This window comes from Muntiacus reevesi, chromosome 13 (genome assembly GCF_963930625.1).
Source record: "Muntiacus reevesi chromosome 13, mMunRee1.1, whole genome shotgun sequence".
In the NCBI taxonomy this organism is placed as follows: Eukaryota; Metazoa; Chordata; class Mammalia; order Artiodactyla; family Cervidae; genus Muntiacus; species Muntiacus reevesi.
The window spans coordinates 66,165,142-66,186,036 of NC_089261.1; the positions used below are offsets into that span (position 1 = coordinate 66,165,142).

Genomic DNA, 20,895 nt, shown 5'->3' on the forward strand with positions numbered 1-20,895 from the left:
AGCATAAAGGCTTGGAGTTTGGGGAAGGGAGCTAAGCAAGGCAGAAGGAAGTGGGGAGAAGGAGGAGACAGAGGAGGAGGGAGGTGATGGGACAGTTTTCCCTGATTTTCCATCTCCCAGCACTGGCTTGAGGAGGGCCAAATGGCCTCCCATGGAAAGGATACACATGCTTGCATGAAAGCTGGTAGGTGTTTTCAATGAGCCCTTCTTCATCGAGTTCCACAATGATCTTCTGCCCACACACGGCGCAGATGTCGTCCGACAGACTCCTGGTGGGCATCCCGCTGACGCTGTAGAACTATGGGGGACAGGCAGAGAGCACACGTCATTCTCCAAACACAGGGAGGCCACTGCCAGCTTGAAGACACGGAGGCTTTACTGTTTCTCTGCTGGTTTTTTCCCACAGGAACAAGCTACTGTGGGGTAAAGGTTTCCCAGGCAAAACCCCGCTGAACCCCAAAGCAGATTGCTAATTACAACCATCTAACTTCTCCACTGAGGAATCCTTTAGGAGGAACAATTTTATCGAAGGCTATATAGTTCAGAATGACACGGGAAGCTTTTTAAATTCACCCAGAACCTGGCCCTTCCCCTTATTCTGAGACTCTGATTCCCAGATCTCAAGTCATCCCAGACATCTATGTATCTTTTAATTAATTTTAACATAGTTAATATCTTAATCAATTTTAATAAAATCCCATCTGACTGTAGGGAGTACAAAGACTAATCCCACTAGAAAGCAGTGCATTTAGAATTCTAACTTGGGACGTTGCATCTCCCCAGGGGTGTGGATGAGGAGCGGTTCTCAACATTGGCAGCACATTAGAATGTCTAAGAAGCTTTCTTAAAAATAAAATATTTATTTTATAATTGTTTTAGATGTAAAAGATGCAAAGATAGAATAGAGTTCCCATACCAAGTTTCCCCCTGTGATTAACATTTTACATTTAGGGTGGTCCATTTGTTATGATTAATGAACCAACACTGATGCATTATTATGAAATAAAGTCTATACTTGGTTCGGATTGCTTGGTTTTTCTCAAATGTCCTTATTTTGCTCTCGAATCCCATCCAGGATGCCATTAACGGTCTTCTCTCTTTAGGCTTCTCTCTTATTTTTTAGGCTTTTCTTGGCTTTGGCAGTCTCTCAGACTCTGTTTTTTCTCTATGATTGACAGTTGGGGGTGGGGGCGGTGTTTGTAGAATGTCCCTCACTTGGATTTTAGCTAATGTTTTTTTCTCCTGATTATGCTGGGCTTATGAGTTTTAGGGAAGAAGAGAACAGAGGTGAAATGCCATTCCTACCACGTCGTGGCAAGGGTGCGTGCTGTCAGCATGATCCATCATTGTTGATGTTGACCTTGATCACTGAGCTTGAGGCAGTGTTTGTCAACTTTCTCCACTCTAAAACTACCTTTTACGTCTGTCTGCACTGTACTCTTTGGAAGGAAATCGCCATCACCACGAGCAGTTCACACTGAGGGAGTGGGGGATTAGGAGTTGTGGTCCACATCTGTATCGGTCAGGGTTCTCCAGGGGAGTGGAACAGAGGATGTGCCTGTGTGTGGTCGGGGGAGAGCGGGTAGAGGAGAGGGAGAAAGGGGGATGGGAGACAGACTCTTAAAGACCCGAGGCTGGCAGGTCTGGGACCTGGAGGGCAGGCTGGCAGGCTGCACTCTGGAAAGAGTTTTCAGACTTGAGGCAGAACCCCTTCTTCTCTGAAAAACTTCAGTTTTTGCCCTTAACATCTTTGACTGATTAGCTAAGATCTATCTATGTTTTCAAGGGTATTTGCTTCCCCTTAAAGTTAATTATAGCTACAAAATACATTCAAAGCAACATGTAGACTCATGTTTGGTCAAACAACTGGATACCAGAGCCTAATCAAGTTGACACATGAAAGCTAACCATGCAACCTTCTTAAAGGTGGAATATCTCCATAAATCATGTGGAATTTGTCTGAATAGGAGACGTGTCTATTCTCATTTATTTATATATCTATTCAATCATCCATTTATTTCACTGTGGACTCACGGATATTTACTCTATACTTCAGGTTACGACCCAATACTGTTCACCATTAATACTACTGCTACTATTGTGTTACTCACCCTTGTATTTCAGCCTTGGCTTCTGCGTCTCTTTGACATACCCTCATCATTGTGGGTTTTTTCTTGTGTGGGCTTGTTTTTGAGAACTTCCTTACTTTCTGGCACTACAAAATACTCTAGGTTCATACTGTATGTTCCCTACCAAGACCCAGAATCAGCTGTTTTCCCAAGGAACAGTTTCCTTTTATTATAGACTGGTATTAGAAAACAAGATCGCAGTACTTCGTGTGCTCACTGCTACTGAGCTGCCATTGCTTCTAGGGCTTCTTAGTTGACAAAGCAAGGAAATAAATCTGTATATCCTAACCCATGTGTACACACATATCTATAAAATAGTTCTATATGCATCATCTACAGTAAGATACATATAATCTATGCTAAGCTAAACACGAGCTCAGACGGATGTCTTTGACTCTGATCCGTGACTACACAGATGGTTCTGGCCTTCCCTCCTTGCTTGCATGCAGCCTCCTGAGAGTAAGAAACACAGCTTCCATGACCAGTCTTCCATTCACTTGGAGTTCAGTTCCAGATACATGCAGAGAGGTGTCGGGGTGTACCCAGAGCCCTGAGGGAAACTTATTTAGTGGAGTACAGTGCTTGCATATAGTTCCTTTTGCTTTTAATCTCAGATCTCCACTCATTTCAAAGAGACCTAGGTCAGCACTTTCCCCCCCACCCACTTCAGAGAGGTTATTTCACACATTTGTAATACAGCTGAATTCCCTTGTCACAGTCCACATTCTATCCTGGCATTCCCTGACATCCTACATGCCTTGCTTTAGATTTGCACACGTTAAGGTTTAACCTTTCTGCTAAAAAGTACTGCTGAGTTTGACAAATGCATAGTGTCATGCATTCACCATTAGAGTATCATAGAGAATAATTTCACCACTCTAACAAATTCCCTGTGCTTCACACACTCAACCCTGCTCCCTCCGTAACCCTCTTGGCAACCACTGGTCTCTTTAGCATCTCCATAGTTGTACCTTTTCCAAATTGTCATATAAGTGGAATCATATAGTACAGACTGGCTTCTTTCACTTAGCACTATATATTTACGATTCATCCAGGTTTTTGCATGGCGTAATAGCATATTCCTTTTCCTAGGGAGCTTTTAAAACAAAGCAGATGCATTGGCTCCACTCCCAGAGTCTGACTTAATTAGTGTGGGGCTCAGGCACTGGTGTGAGAATGGAGATTGTGTCTCCTTTGCTTCCTCTTTACCTCTGTCACAAGCACAAGAATAAGAGCATGCACACACATATACACACACACACCATCAGCTGAAGTCACTGGTGGTTGTGCTAATGGCTTGAGACAGTACTTGGTGGTTGGAATGAGGATGACAGGAGATGACAAGATGTCATAGACTGGTGGGATGGAATCAGGTGAGGAATCTCTATAAAGCTGGGGCTTAAAGACCTGGTTGTTTTGCCAGGTTTTTTCTTTTTTTCCTGGTCCACTGGAGAACAGAGGGCATTCAACTCTTCCGCTGCTGTCCATAAGCAGGCACAAGAGGCTTTGCGAATTTTTAAAAGGGGGATGGCTCTGGTTTCTGTTGGAGGAACTGGGAGTGAAAATGCTCCCTTCTATGCTCACCTTAAACCTTATAGAAAGGCAGCTGTCTTAGAGATGATACATGGCTGCCCATCCCAGCATTCCACCACAGAAGTTAGATTCCAGGCTCTAGAGAAACAGTAAGATGGAGTCTACGGAGATGGGGAAGGGAGGTGAGGGGATGAAATCAAGGCCTTGTCTACTCAGTCCTGGCCCATAAGTGGAGAGGGAGAACAGCAGTCCAGAAGTCCAGTCTTCCCTTGCTACTCACAACGGTTTTTCCATTTCATATCTGGCTGTGTGCCAAAACACTGGTAGAGGACAGAGATGTGGAATTTCTGAAACCACTGGGTCATACCCGGAACCTTTGGTACATAAGTTTTTAAGAGATGCACATGTGTTAGACACAGATGGTTACTCCTAATATCTGAATCTGGAATCCATCTAACCAGAAAGTGTGTCCATTCTGAGTTTTAATTTTAAGAGCATTAAAAAAACTATTAGGGGAGTCCAGCAGAGCTGTAGCGAGGTGGCTGAACGTAAATAAAAAATATCCATGGACAGCACTGAAAATTCAGTGGATTCAAAATCCATCAAAACTTCAGAGACAAAGATCTTACATGGAAGCAAATCAATGGACTCTGGAATATCCTTGGAAGAGAGATACAAAATGGATTATCCTGAGAAGGGTGTATGTATAATAATTAATAATAAGAACTTCCACAAAAATACTGGCATGGAATGTCGATCTGGTACAGACGTGGATGCAGCAAACATCATGGAAACCTTCGTGAACTTGAAATATGAAGTCAGGATTAAAAATGATCTTACATGTAAAGAAATGTTGGAATTAATGAGCAACGTTTCTAAAGAAGACCATAGCAGAAGGAGCAGTTTTATTTGCGTACTTCTAAGCCATGGTGAAGAAGGAATCATTTTTGGAACAAATGGACCCGTCAGTCTGAAAAAATTAGCAAGTTTCTTCAGAGGGGACTATTGCAGAAGTCTGACTGGAAAGCCCAAACTTTTCATTATTCAGGCCTGCCGAGGCACAGAACTGGACTGTGGCATCGAGACAGACAGTGGTGCTGAGGATGACATGGCCTATCAGAAAATCCCAGTTGAGGCAGACTTCTTGTACGCATATTCTACAGCACCTGGTTACTTTTCCTGGCGAAACTCAAAGTACGGATCCTGGTTCTTTGTGAGATGCTGAAAAAGTACGCTCGCGACCGCGAGCTCATGCACATTCTTACTCTGGTTAACCGAAAGGTAGCGATAGAACATGAGTTCTTCTCCACCGATTCTACTTTTCATGCAAAGAAACAGATTCCTTGTATTGTGTCTATGCTCACAAAAGATCTGTATTTCTAATCACTAAAGACACAGATGATTTTTGTTTTTAATTCGTATGCCAGGTGAGCAAACGGTGTAACTGGTACTATATTTTCCCCTCACTTCTAAATCTAACCTAATGACCCAGGTGATAACTTTGAAACATGCTGACTTCCTAGCAATAAAACTACTGTGCAGCTACCTCAAACACAATTGGGTAGTTGAGATTGAGTTTAATGAAGATGAAATAAAAATGGATCGTGGAAATCATTATGAGAAGAAAATGACTGTAAATTAGCACTTCTCTTAATTAGCAAGGTTTGGTGCCGATGCTATGCTACACATTTTCAAGCAATGATGGAAAAAGTTAAACACTGCAGTAGTGTATTTCAGTGATGTGGGTATGCCACTGTATCAGAGAACATGTGATGGTTTTTGTCAAACAACAGCAATGATGATATGGAAGGATGTATACTAGAACTTGGTGGGACGTGTCGTCTAAGCCTTGAAGACCTTGATCTTAAGACAATGGTATTTTTACATCACCTATTTGAGCTATGGTTTTGTGATGTTTATACTGAGCATGTCTTTGTTGTTTAAAAAAAAAAATCATGTTTTAGCATTGAAAAAGAACTAAATGTTTTGCTTGGGAAGGTGTGAGAAAACTAAGTTGACCCTTGAGGGTAAATGCAGGAATCATAAAGGGAGACAGATTGAGGACCATAAGATGCTGAAATGCAACTCTTTGACCAACTGCTGGGCCTCGCATGCCTGCAGAATATCTAAAGTCTCTTCTGTCAAAACCTCAGGCTTCGATCACACTGTAAGAGCGTGAATTGAAGAAATTCTATAGGGACATACTAAAACACAACTTAAAGAATAAACAGTGAGGCATAAGGAAGAAAGAGTCAGCCAGTCAGCTGGGCACTCCGTAATTAGATGGTGGCTTGAGCCTGACCAGGGACACTGCGCAGCCTCTGTGTGGTGGGGTCAGAGCCATAGATTACAGCTTCAGGAAAAAGAATGCGGGCTAGATTCTTCACAGCTGCGGGTGTGTGTGGAAGCTCCAAGAAAGTGAATCAAACTTCTGAACTGGAAATTTTCCAAAGATGGTAAGAGTCATCATAAAAATCCTAGCCCTCTAATTTTTATTTCAAATGATGACTTTTAATTGGATGTTAAAGTGAATTCTTATCTGCCTTTCTGCAGATAGCCCATTTTATAAAATAGACTTGACATCACTACCTCTGAATATCAGTCCACTTCTTACTTGACGCTGACGGGGAGAAGATCTGCAGTTTTCAGCTTATCAGGAATTGTGTAAATTAATGCTTAAGTACCTGAGTATGGTTTATAAGAGGCTTTGAGTGTTTGGGGAAAACTCTTAAGATTTCTTTTTCCCCTTCATGGTTAACAAGGTCTCAGTCACCTTTGCTGTGTGTGGGCATGGATGTGCCCAAGTGTGCACCTGGCCACTGAACTTTGTCCAGGAGCTGCAATACTCCTGAAGAACAAGTCCTGAATTCATTCCAGAACGTCCTTTTCTGCCATCCCTGAATGTCAGCCCGTAAAAGCAATTTCATTAGCATTTCCTCATTTTCCAGCATAAGCAGCGAATGTGGCCTGATGGTCTGGACCCTCATCCATCCTTTGCAGAAGATGGGGAAAAAAAATCATAGCACTCTTGGCAGTAAAATTTCTGAGCATGTTAACTTTTATTCTGTTGATGTTTATAATCAAGGGAGAATGGTACAGTTGTGATTCTGTACTTTTCTCTGAAAGGACCAGGGCACCCAGGACTTTAGCAGTCATCCAGTCTACTCTCCTTTGGCGCCAAGGGAAACTGAAGGCCCGAGATGGGACGCAGACCAGGGAGGTTCTGAGCCTCCTTGCTCAGAACCTTCTGCATCACTAAACCCACTGGTTTTCAGTCTGACATTTCCCGCGAGCCTTCTTGTGCTAAACAAAGGCACTCACATTTATAAATGAAAGCTCTTTGTTTTGATTGTGTCTGTAACTTTTTCTGAGTAAATGAAGCATGCTGTGGGATCGAAAGATATGTTCCTATGTGACAATTTTTTTAAAAGTGTGTTATTATGCATTTCTATTTCCAAATACAAATTTTAATTAAAAAAAAAAAAACTATTAGGGATTTTTTTTAATTCCAGGGAATAATATACAGTCAGAATACATTTAGCACACTTTTTATCTCTTCTATTTCTTCAAATGCTGTATAATGATAACTGATCTTTATGATGATTATTACCCTGAGGTATTGATTGATTCTAAAGTGTTTTTTGTGCATCAAATATGACTTTTATTTGTATCAGCAGATAAAGGGCTTTTGTTACTGTTGAATTTTTACTAATCCTTTATTTTTACTTTTTAGATTAATTTTTACTAAACCTTTAAATGTTGGCGATTGGAGTATGCTAGATATGGTTACTTCCAGATAATTTGATGCCTGGAGAACCCAGGGAGCAGTTGGGTTGACAGAACCAAAAAACACCTATTTCTGAAAATGGGCACAAATGTGTAAGATGAGACCATTTTTCTATATACCAAAAATGATTTCAAAGAATGAAAGTAACGCTTACCCCTAGAGTAGAAGCCATGTAGTCCGAACAGATCTCTGCGAAGTCTCTCCCCATTACTCCATAGTAGAGGCCATAGAACAAGGACACGATGCCAAAATCCATGGAATCTCTAGCTTTGATTCTATTGAGAACAACAGCCAAGGGAAGTAAGAGTGGGCATTTTGGGAGGGGGGGGGGGCGGTCTCGGGAAGGACCGCAGCTTGAAAAGTATTTCTTGTCATGGTATCTAACAGAACTTTGAGTGTATTTCCCCCCATTTGTTTGTTTAATGTTTCTTCTTTTTTTAAATGAATTTAAAATTCTCTTCATTCCTTTAAATTTTACCACTCAGGGTTAAGTGGACGAAATAATTCCTGAAAGAGTATTTAATGTCTTCTTTGGACTGCAGTGCTGAAACAGGCCAACTCTGACCAGAGGTTCTCAAGCTTGGCTGTAGGTGGGCAAACCTGGGCAGCTGGTAAAGAACCTCCATCTGCAGGCTGCACCCTGGGCCAATTACATCAGCTCTCTAGAGGTGGGGCCCATACAACAATACTTTTGGAGGCTCTCGAGACAACGATAATTGCAGTGGGCAGCTAACAGTATTAGGAACCTCTTTAACAGCGCAATCGTTCTCAGCCCTAACTGTATGTTAGGATTATGTGGGGGAGATTTAAAGTATATGCTAATACATGAGCCTATCTTCCAGGGCTCTAATTTAAGTGGCTTGGGGTAGGGTCTGGACAGTAGCTCAGGCTAAGAAGTTTGATCCCTGTGATCAAACTTAGATTTTATAGAATGCTTTCAAATACTTAATCTTACCTAAAAATATTGGAGATAGATATCATTAGCCCTACTTTGGTTTGAAAAATGGAGACTTAGGAAAAATGATTGCTTAACCTGACAATTGGTACTAGGAATCAAGCTCACACTTTGAGGTCATTTGTTACTATGCCATAGTTGGCATGTGTTAATAAAAAATTTTTTTCTTTGCAAGTTGGATATTTCAAATACACTAGGATTCTCTACAACAACACCCATTTCTTTTTTTATTTTTAAATTTATTTTTAATTGGAGGATAATTGCTTTACAATGTTGTGTTGGTTTCTGCCATATAGCAAATGTGAATCAACCCCTCCCCCCTCCCCCCCTTCTTTTTTTAAAGGTAAAGGTTTCTTTAAAAAGTGAATGATTAGCTCCTGCTGTAATATCTGGATCTTAATGATCACACTTTCTATTTGCTCCCTCTGTAGAAGAGTCTCTAATACTAGCAATGGAAGTAGGTGGATCTGACTGAGTCAGGAAGGAAGTGGAGAGAGGAGAGGAGTTGGTAGTCTATCTCTCTCTCAAACTTTCTACTGGTTGTTTTTGTACTCTGTTCATTTGAGGAGGAAATGGTAAAAGCTGTGTAGACCTGGAGGGCAGAGATCTTTTGGTGTTGTGAACTGGGAATTCCAACACAGTGGGCAGCTTCATCCATCCAAGATCTGAAAATTGGGGTAGTGATGAAGAATGAAGATGGCCTTCCCTCCATGCCCAGGGGAGCATGGATTTATAATCTGAGTGATAAAAAGTGGAGCAACAAAGTTGTAGCTCCACAGAAAAGAGTCTCAATACACTTGTGCTCAATGGCAATTAGTGGTGGAAAAATAGTTCCTTCCCACCCGAGGGCTTCCCTGTTGGCTCAGCTGGTAAAGAATGCACCTGCAGTGCGGGAGACCTGGGCCCTGGGTTGGGAAGGTCCCCTGCAGAAGGGAAAGGCTACCCACTCCAATATTCTGGCCTGGAGAATTCCATGGATAGAGAGCCTGGCAGGCTACATACAATCCATGGGTTCCCAAAGTCGGACACGACTGACGATTCTCACTTCATTTCCCATCTGAAGGGTTATGTTCTTCATACACCTCATTATAGGAGAATTCCTGGATAAGGATCTTAAAATCATACAGATAATAATTTGGGGGTAACTACAGTCCCAAGTGACTTCATAAAAGTAAAAAAATATTTTACATACATTCAAGTAATATAGACAGTATGCTGAAAGAATAATTCAGTGTCTTTCTATAGCTTAAACAAATAATAATAGATCTTTTCAGTTATATTCTATCCCTTTCCTCCTAGGGAATGGCAGGAGTGCCCTCTCTGAAAATTGCGCAAGATATTTATGAAATCAGATTGCTGTGTTGCCACAGGAAGAGTCCTCCCCCCAGGGCTGGGTCTCCATCCAGTTTTCTTCTTTATTTTATGACTTATGGGTAGCTAACTTCTGCCTTTCAAATTTCTAAGGTTCCAGAGATTTAGAGTAATTTTTTTTTTTGGTCATGTGACCTGTGGGATCTTAGTTCACTGACCAGAGATCGAACCCGCAGCCCCAGCTTGGAGTCCCAACCACAGGGTCACCGAGGAGGTCCCAGAGTTAGAGGAATTTTGACGTGAGAGATATTCCAGGGATCTTCCTTGGAGCTGCTTTCCACTGCTGGTATGTCCACCGTCCACGGGGGTGTGTTTCGCACCCCTCTCCAACACACAGGCTGAGGACACGGCCTCTGCTCTGCCCCTGAGCGCCTCACTCACAACACATCTCAGCGGCCAGCTTCCCGGTGGGAACGTGATTCTGAGTCACGGATGTTATTATCCCAATTTCCTTTGTTTCTCCCTAGACTTTCTTGCTCTGTTACTGCTTCACTTCTCTCTCAATGTCTAAGTGCTCAGTTTCCTCTTTTACTAAATGCCTCCAGCAGAAGAGATTTAGAGCAGAAACAAAATTCTAGAGCAGTGCTGTCCAATGGAAATACAGATTGGACATAATTTAAAATTTTCTTGTAGCCATAAATAAAAGGTAAAAAGAAACAGAAAAAATAATTTCACTAAAACATCCAGAGTACTGTCATCTCATGTAATCATAAAATTATTTTCTTATACTGTCTTTGAAACTCAATGTGTATTTTAGACTTACAGCACCCCTTATTTCATATTTTAAGTTACATGGGTTGGCAGCTACTGTATTGGATAGCATAGTTCTAGGGATTTTAAAGAAGAAAGATATATAGAAGGATATGACACGAATTTTGTAGAATTTTTAGTTCAGTAAGAATTGCTCTAATAAATATAGGCCAACTTTTAATGATGTTCTTCTATTTAAAGCTTATAATTTTTTAAAAACTTTTAAGTCTGAGTGTCCTCTTCCTTTTGCTAGTCTCCTGCAGTGGCATCTATGATACCAATGATAGTACTATAAACAATGTGTGCCTGGAAAACTGCAGGGCCAAATGTGGCTTCCAGACACTGAGAACTTGACTGGGTTAATGCTACAAGCAAGTCCTTAGAGATACCATTATCTTAATTGGAGATACTTACCTGAAAAATAAATTGAATCCACACATTGTAAATATGATAGCCAAATAACCCACAACACCAAATGCATAGCTGAGCTTGTAGATTAGAAGAAACCATTTGTAAACCAATCTGTGGAGTGAAAAATGGGGAGAAGCACCAAACATGATATATTAGAAAATATTTTCTCTTTTTCAAATGTTGTTATAATCAGTCTTTAGTTTCTAAAATGCTATTCATTTTGCAATACACAGAACATGAATATATCATGTCAGCTAACTCCATGTAATCTAGAGTTTTATTATACAATCAACAAGCAATATATAGACAGTACCGTCATGCACGCGTGTTTCTATGCATATGTGCATATATAAATTCGTTGTGACTTTCGTCCTCATGCACAGGTGACCTTCAGGACTGGTTATTCTACCCTGTCTGCCTTCCTCTCTTCCTTTTCTCATTTGGCCCTAGATTGGCTCACAGTGGTTTTGGCAGGAGTCCCTTGGAGGCAAGCCAGAGATGGGAGATGTCCTCCCCGTCTCTCCCGTCCCGCTCCTGCTGCCCCGGCCCTCGCATGGCCTCTTATGCCGCAGCCCCTGCCGCAGGCCCGGAGCGGAGCCCTGCAGACTTGCTTCCTGGGGTACGCGGACGGGCCCTGTGTGTGTCCCACACTCACCACGGTGGCCTTAGGGCCTTTCCCTCCGCCCACAGGGTCCACATGGAGAAGTGAGCGGGTGGGGATGCAGGGCGAGGATGGAGCTGATCTGGAAGGAACCGTGGACCCTGTCTGCTTCCCTCACTCAAGGCAGTAAAAGCTTTTAGGAAAACCGCCGAAAGGCCGCACGGCTGCCTCCTGCCTGGGAGAGCCTGGGCCGGGGACACCCCTGATTCGGGGCAAGGGCCCCTTGGGAGACAGAGGGGTGGGAGGAGGGGGCCTGCGGGCCAGCCTTGGTGCCGATGAGCAGAGGGGGTGAACCGCGGTCGGCCCCCCATTTGCCCTCAGCCCTTTCCCCCTCCTTCTCTGGACCCCCTCTCCTGCACGTCACCCCAAACTTCATTCAGGATCTCCCTCTGGAGACAGGGCCCCACGCTTCGCCTCTGACCCCTGGAGCCCTGTCCCCAGACCTCACCTTCCCTGGCTTCCTCCCTGTTGGAGCCATTGCGCCAAATGCTTACGTTCTATATTATTACTGGTGCAATGTTTCAGTGTTACTTTATTTACTTATGAAAATTTTTATTGAAGTATAGTTGACTTATGATGTTATATTACTTTCAGGTGTACAACATAGTGATTTGATATTTCTGTGTGTTACGAAATCACCACCACTGTGAATCTAGTTACCATCTATTACCATACAGTTATGATGATTTTATCAACCATACAGGCAGACCTAGCTTTATCACACTTTGCAAATACCGCATTATTACTATTAAATGGAAGGTTTGTGTTCACCCTCTGTGGAGCAAGTCTGTAGGCACCACTTTTTCCAGCAGCGTTTACTAACTTTGTGTCTCTGTGTCCCATTTTGGTAATTCTTAGATTTCAGACTTTGGCGTTATCATATTTGTTGTGGTGACCTGTGATCAGTGATCTTTGGTGCTACTATTATAACTGTTCTGGGGCACCAGACACCACACCCAGGGAATGTGGCAAACTCGACTATGAACGTTGTGTGTCCTGCCTTCACCACTCTTGGTCTTTCGCCCACCTCTCTCCCACTTCTCAGGCCTCCCTATTCTCTGGGGCACCGCAATATTGAAGTCAGGCCAGTTAATAATCCTACAGTGGCCCCACTGTTCAAGTGAAAGGAAGAGTTGCATCTCTCTGCCTTTAAATCAAAAGCTAGAAATGATTAAGCTTAGTGAGCAAGGCATGTCAAAAGCAGAAATTGGCTGAAAATGTAGGCCTCTTGCATCAGTGAGCCAAGTTATGGATGTGAAGGAAAGTGCTTGAAGGAAATGAAAAGTGCTGCTCCAGTGAATACACAAATGAAAGTGAAACAGTTTTACTGCTGATATGGAGAAAGTTGTAGTGGTCTGGACAGAAGATCAAACCAGCCACAACATTCATTCTCTAAGTCAAAGCCTAATGCAGAGCAAGGCCCTAACTCTCTTCAATTCCCTGAAGGCTGAGAGGTGAGGAAGCTGCAGAAGAAAAGTTTGAAGCTAGCAGAGGTTGGTTCATGAGACATAAGGAAAGACCCTGTCTCTGTAACAAAAGTGCAAGGTGAAGCAGTCAGTGCTGATCTGGAAGCTGCAGAAAGTTGCCCAGAAGATCTAGCTAAGAAAATTAACGATGGTGGCAGCAGGAAATAGGGGCTTCTCTAGTGGCTCTGGGGCAAAGAATCCACCTGCCAAGCAGGAGACAGGGGTTCAGTCCTTGGGTTGGGAACACCCCCTGGAGAAGGAAATGGGACTCCCTCCACTCCAGTATTCTTGTCTGGGAAATCCCATGGACAGAGAAGCCTGGTGGGCTACAGTCCATGGAGTTGCAAAGAGTCAGACATGACTTAGTGACTAAACAACAACACTAAACAACAGATTTTCAACATAGACAAAACAGCCTTCTGTTGGAAGATGTCATCTAGCACTTTCATACTTAGAGAGGAGAAGACAATGCCTGACTCCAAAGCTTCAAATGACAGGCTGACTCTCTTGTGAGGGTCTAATGTGGCTGGTGACTTTCAGTAGAAGCCTAAGATTTGACTATCTTAGGGTCCTGAAGAATTATGCCCGGTCTACTCTGCTTTTGCTATATAAATGGAACAACAAAGCCTGGATGGCAGCTCATCTGTTTGCAACATGGCTTACTGAATACTTACTAACCCTCAGGGAAAAAGATTCATAATGTTGCTGCTCATTGACAATACACCTGGTCATTCAAGAGCTCTGATGGAGATGTAAAATGAGATGAATGCTTTTATGCCTGTAACACAACATCCATTCTTCAGCCCATGAATCAAGGACCGATTTTGAATTTCAATTCTTATTAGTTAAGAAGTACATTTCATAAGGCTACAGCTGTCATAAATAGTGATTCCTCTGATGGATCTGGGCAAAGTAAATAAAAAGCCTTCTGGGAAGGATTCACCATTCTAGATGCCATTAAGAACACTTGTGATTCATGGGAAGAGGTCAGAATATCAACAATGACAGGGGTTTGGAAGAAGTTGATTCCATCCCTCATGAATGACTTGGAGGCATTTAAGCCTTTAGTGGAGGAAGGAGTTGCAGATGTGGTGGAAATAGCAAGGCAGCAAGAATTCAAAGTGGAGCCTGAAGAACTGCTGCAGTCTCATGATAAAACAAATGAGGAGTTGCTTCTTATGGATAAGTAAAGGAAGTGGTTTATTGGGATGGAATCTACCCCTGGTGAAGATGCTGTGAAGACTGTTGAAATAACAAAGGGTTTAGAATATTACATAAACTTAGTTGTTAAAGAAACAGCAGGGTGTGAGAAGACTGACTCCAATTTTGAAAGGAGTTCTATGTGGGTAAAATGCTATCAAACAGCACCACAGGCTATAGAGAAATCCTTCATGATAGAAAGAGTCAATCGATGCAGCAGACTTCACTGTCTTATTTGAAGAAATTGCCTCAGCCACCCCGACATTCAGCGACCACCAATCTGATCAGTCAGCAGCCACCAATCTGGAGGCGAGACCTTCCACCAGGAATAAGATTACAACTCCTTGAAGGCTCAGGTGATGGCTAGCATTTTTTAACAATAGATATTTTAAAATAAAGAAATGTACATCATTTCTTGGATATAATTCTGTCACACACTTAATAGGCTACAGTGTAGTATTAACATAATAGTATAAACTTTTATATGTACTGGGAAACCAAACAACTTGTGACTAGCTCTGTTGTGATAGTCACTTTATTGCAGTGGTCTGGAACCTGACCCAAAAGGTATGCCTATATATTACATCCCTGAAACTTCCTTTTTTTGTAACTTGATGTTTGTGCTTCTTAATCCCTTTCACCTATTTCATTCCCCCACTTCCTTCCCCTGTGGCAACATCTGTTTTGTTCTCTGTATCTCTGGCTCTGTTTCTATTCATTTGTTTGTCTTTTTTTTATATTCCACATGTAAGTGGTGTATGATATTTGTCTTTGTCTGACTTCTAAACTTAGCATAACCTTCTAGGTCCATCCATGTCCTCAAGATATGCAAACTTTGGTTCTTTTAATGGCTGAGTAGTATTCCATTTTACATATATACCCCATCTTCTTTATCCATTAATCTATTAAGGAACACCTAGGCTGCTTCCATATTTTGGCTATTGTAAAGAATGCTGCAATGAACAGGGGGGTGCACACATGTTTTTAAGTTGGTGTTTTTACACAAGCCATACCCTAAAGAAGAACTGCTAGATGGTAAAGTATTTGAACACTGTTTTTCATTGTTGTTGTTGTTGCTGTTTTTTAGGAATCTCCATTCTGTTTTCCATACTGGCTCCAACAATTTACAGTCCCATTCGCAGGGCACAAAGGCTCCTTTTTCTTCACATTCTTGCCAGCAGTAATTATTTCTTGTCTTTTTGATAACCACAGTTCTGACAGATGTGAGATAACATTTCATTGTGGTTTTGATTTCCATGTGATTTGATTTCCCCGGATGACTGATGAGCATCCTTCATGTGCCTGTTGGCCATTTGTATGCCTTCTTTGGAAAAATGTCTATTCAGGTCCTTGGCCCATTTTTACAATGAATTATTTGGTTTTTTAATATAGAGTTGTATGAGTTCTTCATATATTTGGAGATAAACCCCTTATTGAACATATCATTTTCAAATATCTTCTCCCATTCAGTCGGTTACATTTTCATTTTTGTTGATGGTTTCTATTGCCATGTAAAAACTTTTTAGCTTGATGTGGTCCCATTTGCTTATTTTTGCTTTTGTTGTCCTTGCCTGAGAAGACAGATCAAAAAATATTGCACAGACTGATGCCAAAGAGTGTCCTGACTATGTTTTCTCCTGGGATTTTTATGGTTTCAGGTCTTACACTTAAGTCGTCAATCCATTTTGAGTTTATTTTTGTATATAGTGTAAGAAAATGGTGTAGTTTCACTCTTTTATATGTAGCTGTCTGGTTTTCCCAACATCATTTACCAAAGGGACTGTCTTTTCTTCATTGTATTTTCTTGCCTCCTTTACTGTAGATTAATTGATCACATTAGTGTGGGTTTATTTCTGCACTCTCTATTTCATTGATCTAAATGTCTGTTTCTGCCAGTACCATACTGTTTTGATTACTATAGCTTATAGCTTTGTAGTATGGTTTGAAATCAGAGCGTGTGATACCTTCAGCTCCGTTCTTTCTCAAGACTTTTTTCGCTGTCTGGAGTTTTTTGTGGTTCCATACAAATTTTAGAACTATTTGTGAAAAATACCATTGGTATTTTAATAGGGATTGCATTGAATCTGTGGGTTGCCTGGGCTAGTATCGATTTTTAACCATATAAATACTTCCAGTTCATAAGACTGGTATATTTTTCTATTTATTTGTGTCATCTTCAATTTATTTTATCATTGTCTTAGAATTTTCGAAGTACAGGTCTTTTACTTCCTTAGGTAGGTTATTCCTAGATATTTTATTCTTTTTGATGCCATGATAAATGGGACTGTTTCCTTAATTTCTATGTTTCATAGTTCATTGTTAATATATAGAAATGCAGCATGTTTCTTTGTATTCATTTTATATCCTGCAACTTCACCAAATTTATTAATGGTTTTAGTAGTTTTCCAGTGGCATCTTTAGGATATTCTATTTATAGTACTATGTCATCTGCAAACAGTGGCAGTTTTACTTCTTCCTTTCCAATTTTGATTCCTTTTATTTCTTTTTCTTCTCTGATTGCTATGGCTAGGACTTCCAAAACTAAATTGAATAAAAATGATGAGAGTGTGTATCCTTGCCTTGTTCTGATCTTAGAAGATAATTGTTCAGTTTTTCACTGTTGAGTATGAGGTTAACTGTGGTTTGTCATAATGTTTATTATGTTGAGGCATGTTCCCCCATGCCCACTTTGTTGAGAATTTTTATCATAAATGGATGTAAATTTTGTCAAGTGCTTTTTTCTGAACCCATTCAGATGATCATGTGATTTTTATCACTTGTTTAGTTAATGTTATCATGTTGATTGATTTGTGGATGTTGAACTGTCCTTGCATTCCTGGAGTAAATCCCACTTGATCATCTTGTATGATTTTTTTCAATGTATTGTTGAATTGATTCCTAATATTTTTTGAAGATATTTGCATCTATGATCATCAGGGATACTGACCTGTAATTTTCTTTTCTTGTAGTGTTTTTGTTTGGTTTTGGTATCAGGGTAATACTAGCCTTATCGATTGAGTTTGAGAGTGTTCCCTTCTCTCTCTCTCTTTTTAAAAATAATTTGAGAAGGTCAACACTTCTTTAAATGTTTGGTAGAATTTCCTGTGAAGCCATTTTGCCCTGGATTTTTGTTTGTTGGAAGTTTTTTGAATACTGATTCAATTTCATTACTAATAATTGGTCTATTCAGATTCTCTATTTTATGTTGATTCAGTCTTGGAAGACTATATGTTTCTAGCTGTTTATCCATTTCTTCTAGGGTGTCTAATTTGTCGGCATGTAATTGTTTGTAGTGGTCTCTTATGACTGTATGTTTATGGTTGTAATTTCTCCTGTTTCATTTCTGATTTTATTTGGGCCCTCTCTTTTTCTTGATGAGACTGGCTGAAGATTCACCAATTTTGTCTCTTTTCAAAGAAACAGCTTTTGGTTTTGTTGATCTCTTCTATCTTTAAAAGTCTCTATTGCATTCATTTTCACTTTGCTTTTTATTATTTCCATTCTTCGACTAACTTTTGGCTTTGTCTGTTCTTCTTTTCTCTGGTTCCTTTAGATTTAAATTTAAGTTGTTTATTTGAGATTTTTCTTGTTTCTTGAGGTACACCTGTATTGCTATAAACTTTCCTCTTAAAACTGATTTGCTGCATCCCATAAGTTTTGGACCTTTCTGTTTCCATTTTCATTTGTCCTGAGGTGCTTTTTGATTTCCTTTTTTTTTTAATTGCTTTGTTGACCCATTGGTTGTTTAGTAGCACATTGTTTAGTATTTATATGTTTGCATTTTTTCCAGATTTCTTCCTGTAGTTGATTGCCACTTCTATACATATTACGATTAGAAAAGATACTTGACATGATGTTGATATTCTTAATTTATTGACACTTGTTTGACATATGGTCTAGCATGTTATCTATCCTGGAGAATGTTCCATGTGCACTTGAAAAGAATGTGTATTCTGCAGTTTTTGAACGGAATGTTGTATATATATCTATTAAGTTTACCTGATCTAATCATTTAAGGCACATATTTCCTGATTGATTTTCTATCTGGGTGATCTATCTATTGATATAAATGAAATATTAAAGTCCCCTGCTAATACAGTATTGCTGTCAATCTCTCCCTTTATGTCTGTTAATATGTGCTATATGTATTTAGGTGCTCCTATCTTAGGTGCATAAATATTGCCAAATAAGAATATTCTTATATTCTTTTCTTGGACTGACCCCTTTATCATTTTGTAGTCTTTTTCTTTTGTTTTGGTCTTTGTTTTAAAGTCTACCATTTCTGATGTAAATATTGCTCTCCTAGCTTTCTTTCAGTTTCCACTTAGAAGGAATATATTTTCCATCTTTTCACTTTCAGTCTCCTTGTGTTTTTTGGATCTGATGTGTGTCTCTTGAAGCTAGCATATAGATGGGTTTGAGTTTTTAATCCATTCGGTCACCCTATGTCCTCTGATTAAGTATTTAGTCTATTTACATTTAAAGTTCTCATATATACTTACTGCCATTTTGTTAATTGTTTTTTGGTCATTTTTATAGTTCATTTCTCCTTCTTTTATTCTCTTCCCTTACAGTTTAGTGACTTTCTTCAGTGTTTGCTTAGAGTTCTTTTCACTTTATTTTTTTGGTATATCCGTTGTGGGTTTTTGGTTTGTGGTTCATGAGTTTCATATATATGGACCTGTGCACACACACATATTATATATATACACACACACAGGGATTTGTTTTGAACTGATGGTCACTTATTTGAATGCATCCTAAAAGTATTACGTTCCTACTTCTCTCTAGCCCATGTTTTATGGGTTTGACATCATTTTTTTTTTCTTTTTTTTTTTCAGTGGGTTTTGTCATACATTGATATGAATCAGCCTGACATCATATTTTATATCTTTTTGCTTTGTGTATCCCTTAACTACTTATTGTAGTTATAATTTATTTTACAGATTTTGTCCTTTCATCTTCATATTGGTGGTTGACCCACTGCCTTCACCAGTGGATTTACCTTTACCAGTGAGTTTTTTCCTTTCATATATTTTCTTATTTCTAGTTATGGCTAGTTGTTTTCCACTTACAGAAAACCGTTCAACATTTCTTGTGAGGCTGGTTTAGTAGTGATGACTCTTAGTTTTAGTTTATCTGGAAACCTCTTTATTTCTCCTTTGTTTCTGAAGGAGAAATTACCTTTGTTGGGAAGAGTATTCTTGCTTGCAACTTAAAAAAAAAAATTCTTTTAGCACTTTAAATATATCCTGACACTCTCTTTTGGCTTGTAAAGTTTCTGCTGAAAAATAAGTTTATAGCTTTAGGGGGGTTCCCTGGCATGTCATTCATTTTTTCTTGTTGTCTTCCAAATTTTGTCATCATCTCTAACTTTTGCCATTTTAACTATGGTTTGTGTTGGTGTGGATCACATGCTTCAGGTTCATCATGCTTTGGATTCTCTGTGCTTCCTGGACCTGTATGTGTTTCCTTTCCCCGGCTTAGGGAATTTTTCTTCAAGGAAGTTTTCTGTCATTTTCTTTCTCTCTTCTCCTTCTCAGACTCCCAAAATGTGAATGTTAGTATACTTGAGCTTGTCCCAGAGGCCCCTTAATGTATCCTCGTTTTTAAAAATTCCTTTTGTTGTTGTGATTCAATGACTTCTACTGTCTTCCAGTCACTGATCCATTCTTCTGTATCATCTAATCTGCTGTTGATTCCCTCTAGTGTATTTTTCATTTCAGTTATCATATCCTTCAGCTCTGATTGGTTCTTTTATATTTTCCAGCTATTTGTTGAAGTTCTCACTGTGTTAATCCATTTTTCTCCTGAGACTTGTGAGCATCTTTATGACCATCACTGAGCTCTTTATCAGATATATTGCTTACCTCTGTTTCATTATTTTTTTTCCTGGAGTTTTATCTTGTTCTGTTCTTTGAAAAAAATTCCTTTGTCTCCTCTTATTTGACTTTTTGTGCTTGTTTCTGTGAATCAGGTATAACAACTCCCCTGAAGTCTTACAGGCGTGGCTTTGTGCACCAGATTGCTCTGTGGACTCTGTTTTGCAGGCAACTGGGCAAGCTGGCTTGGACTGGAGTGGGCATGGGCTGGGGATTTCCCAGGGTGTGCCTGGAGCCAGGGTTATTTTAAAAGACGCTGTGCTTCACTGAGTCCCAGTTAAAAGGGATCTTAGGAAACATTATGACTTAAACGAGGATTTGTGACCTTGTCTGAGAAATGACCTGTCATTTACATTATTTCTACGGTGAAATGCTTTCTCTGCTTCAGGCAATTGACATACCACCATTATCTAGACAGCATTTTCTATAGGTGTAATCCTGCCCCATCAGGGGATCAGCAATGGGGAGTCACGTGGAGCAGGAAACTCCCAGGGGCTGCAGAAGGTGTCTCAAATGACGGTGAGGTTGTGTCGTCTATAAAAGGGCAGAGAGGACTTTGGGGGTCTTTCTGCCACAGCGACTCCTTGGGCTACTGGTCCTTATGACGCAGTGTTGAGCATTGCGGAACACTGGTCAGTGCATGAGATGAAGGCAGAAGTTAATGCTGCCAAAAATGGCGATGCTGGGAAAAGTGGCTGCTCTAAGAGGACCTTCCCTCCACCCGCACAGCACCGTTAGCATGAGTGGGCT

At 40.3% G+C, this 20,895-nt stretch overlaps 1 protein-coding gene and 1 pseudogene across 1 annotated transcript in view; one reads left to right on the forward strand and one right to left on the reverse strand.

Moving 5' to 3' along the window:
* The window catches only part of RNF175 (ring finger protein 175), a 61,861-nt gene that overhangs the window by 4,625 nt on the left and 36,341 nt on the right, over positions 1-20,895 (reverse strand). Inside the window, exons 5-7 of the mRNA XM_065904871.1 lie at positions 10,940-11,047; positions 7,604-7,724; positions 165-298 (exon numbers count right to left, since the gene is read on the reverse strand). Coding sequence (XP_065760943.1) covers positions 165-298; positions 7,604-7,724; positions 10,940-11,047 — 363 coding nt within the window. The remainder of the gene's footprint in view (positions 1-164; positions 299-7,603; positions 7,725-10,939; positions 11,048-20,895) is intronic.
* On the forward strand, positions 4,207-5,184 carry LOC136145811 (caspase-3 pseudogene; annotated as a pseudogene).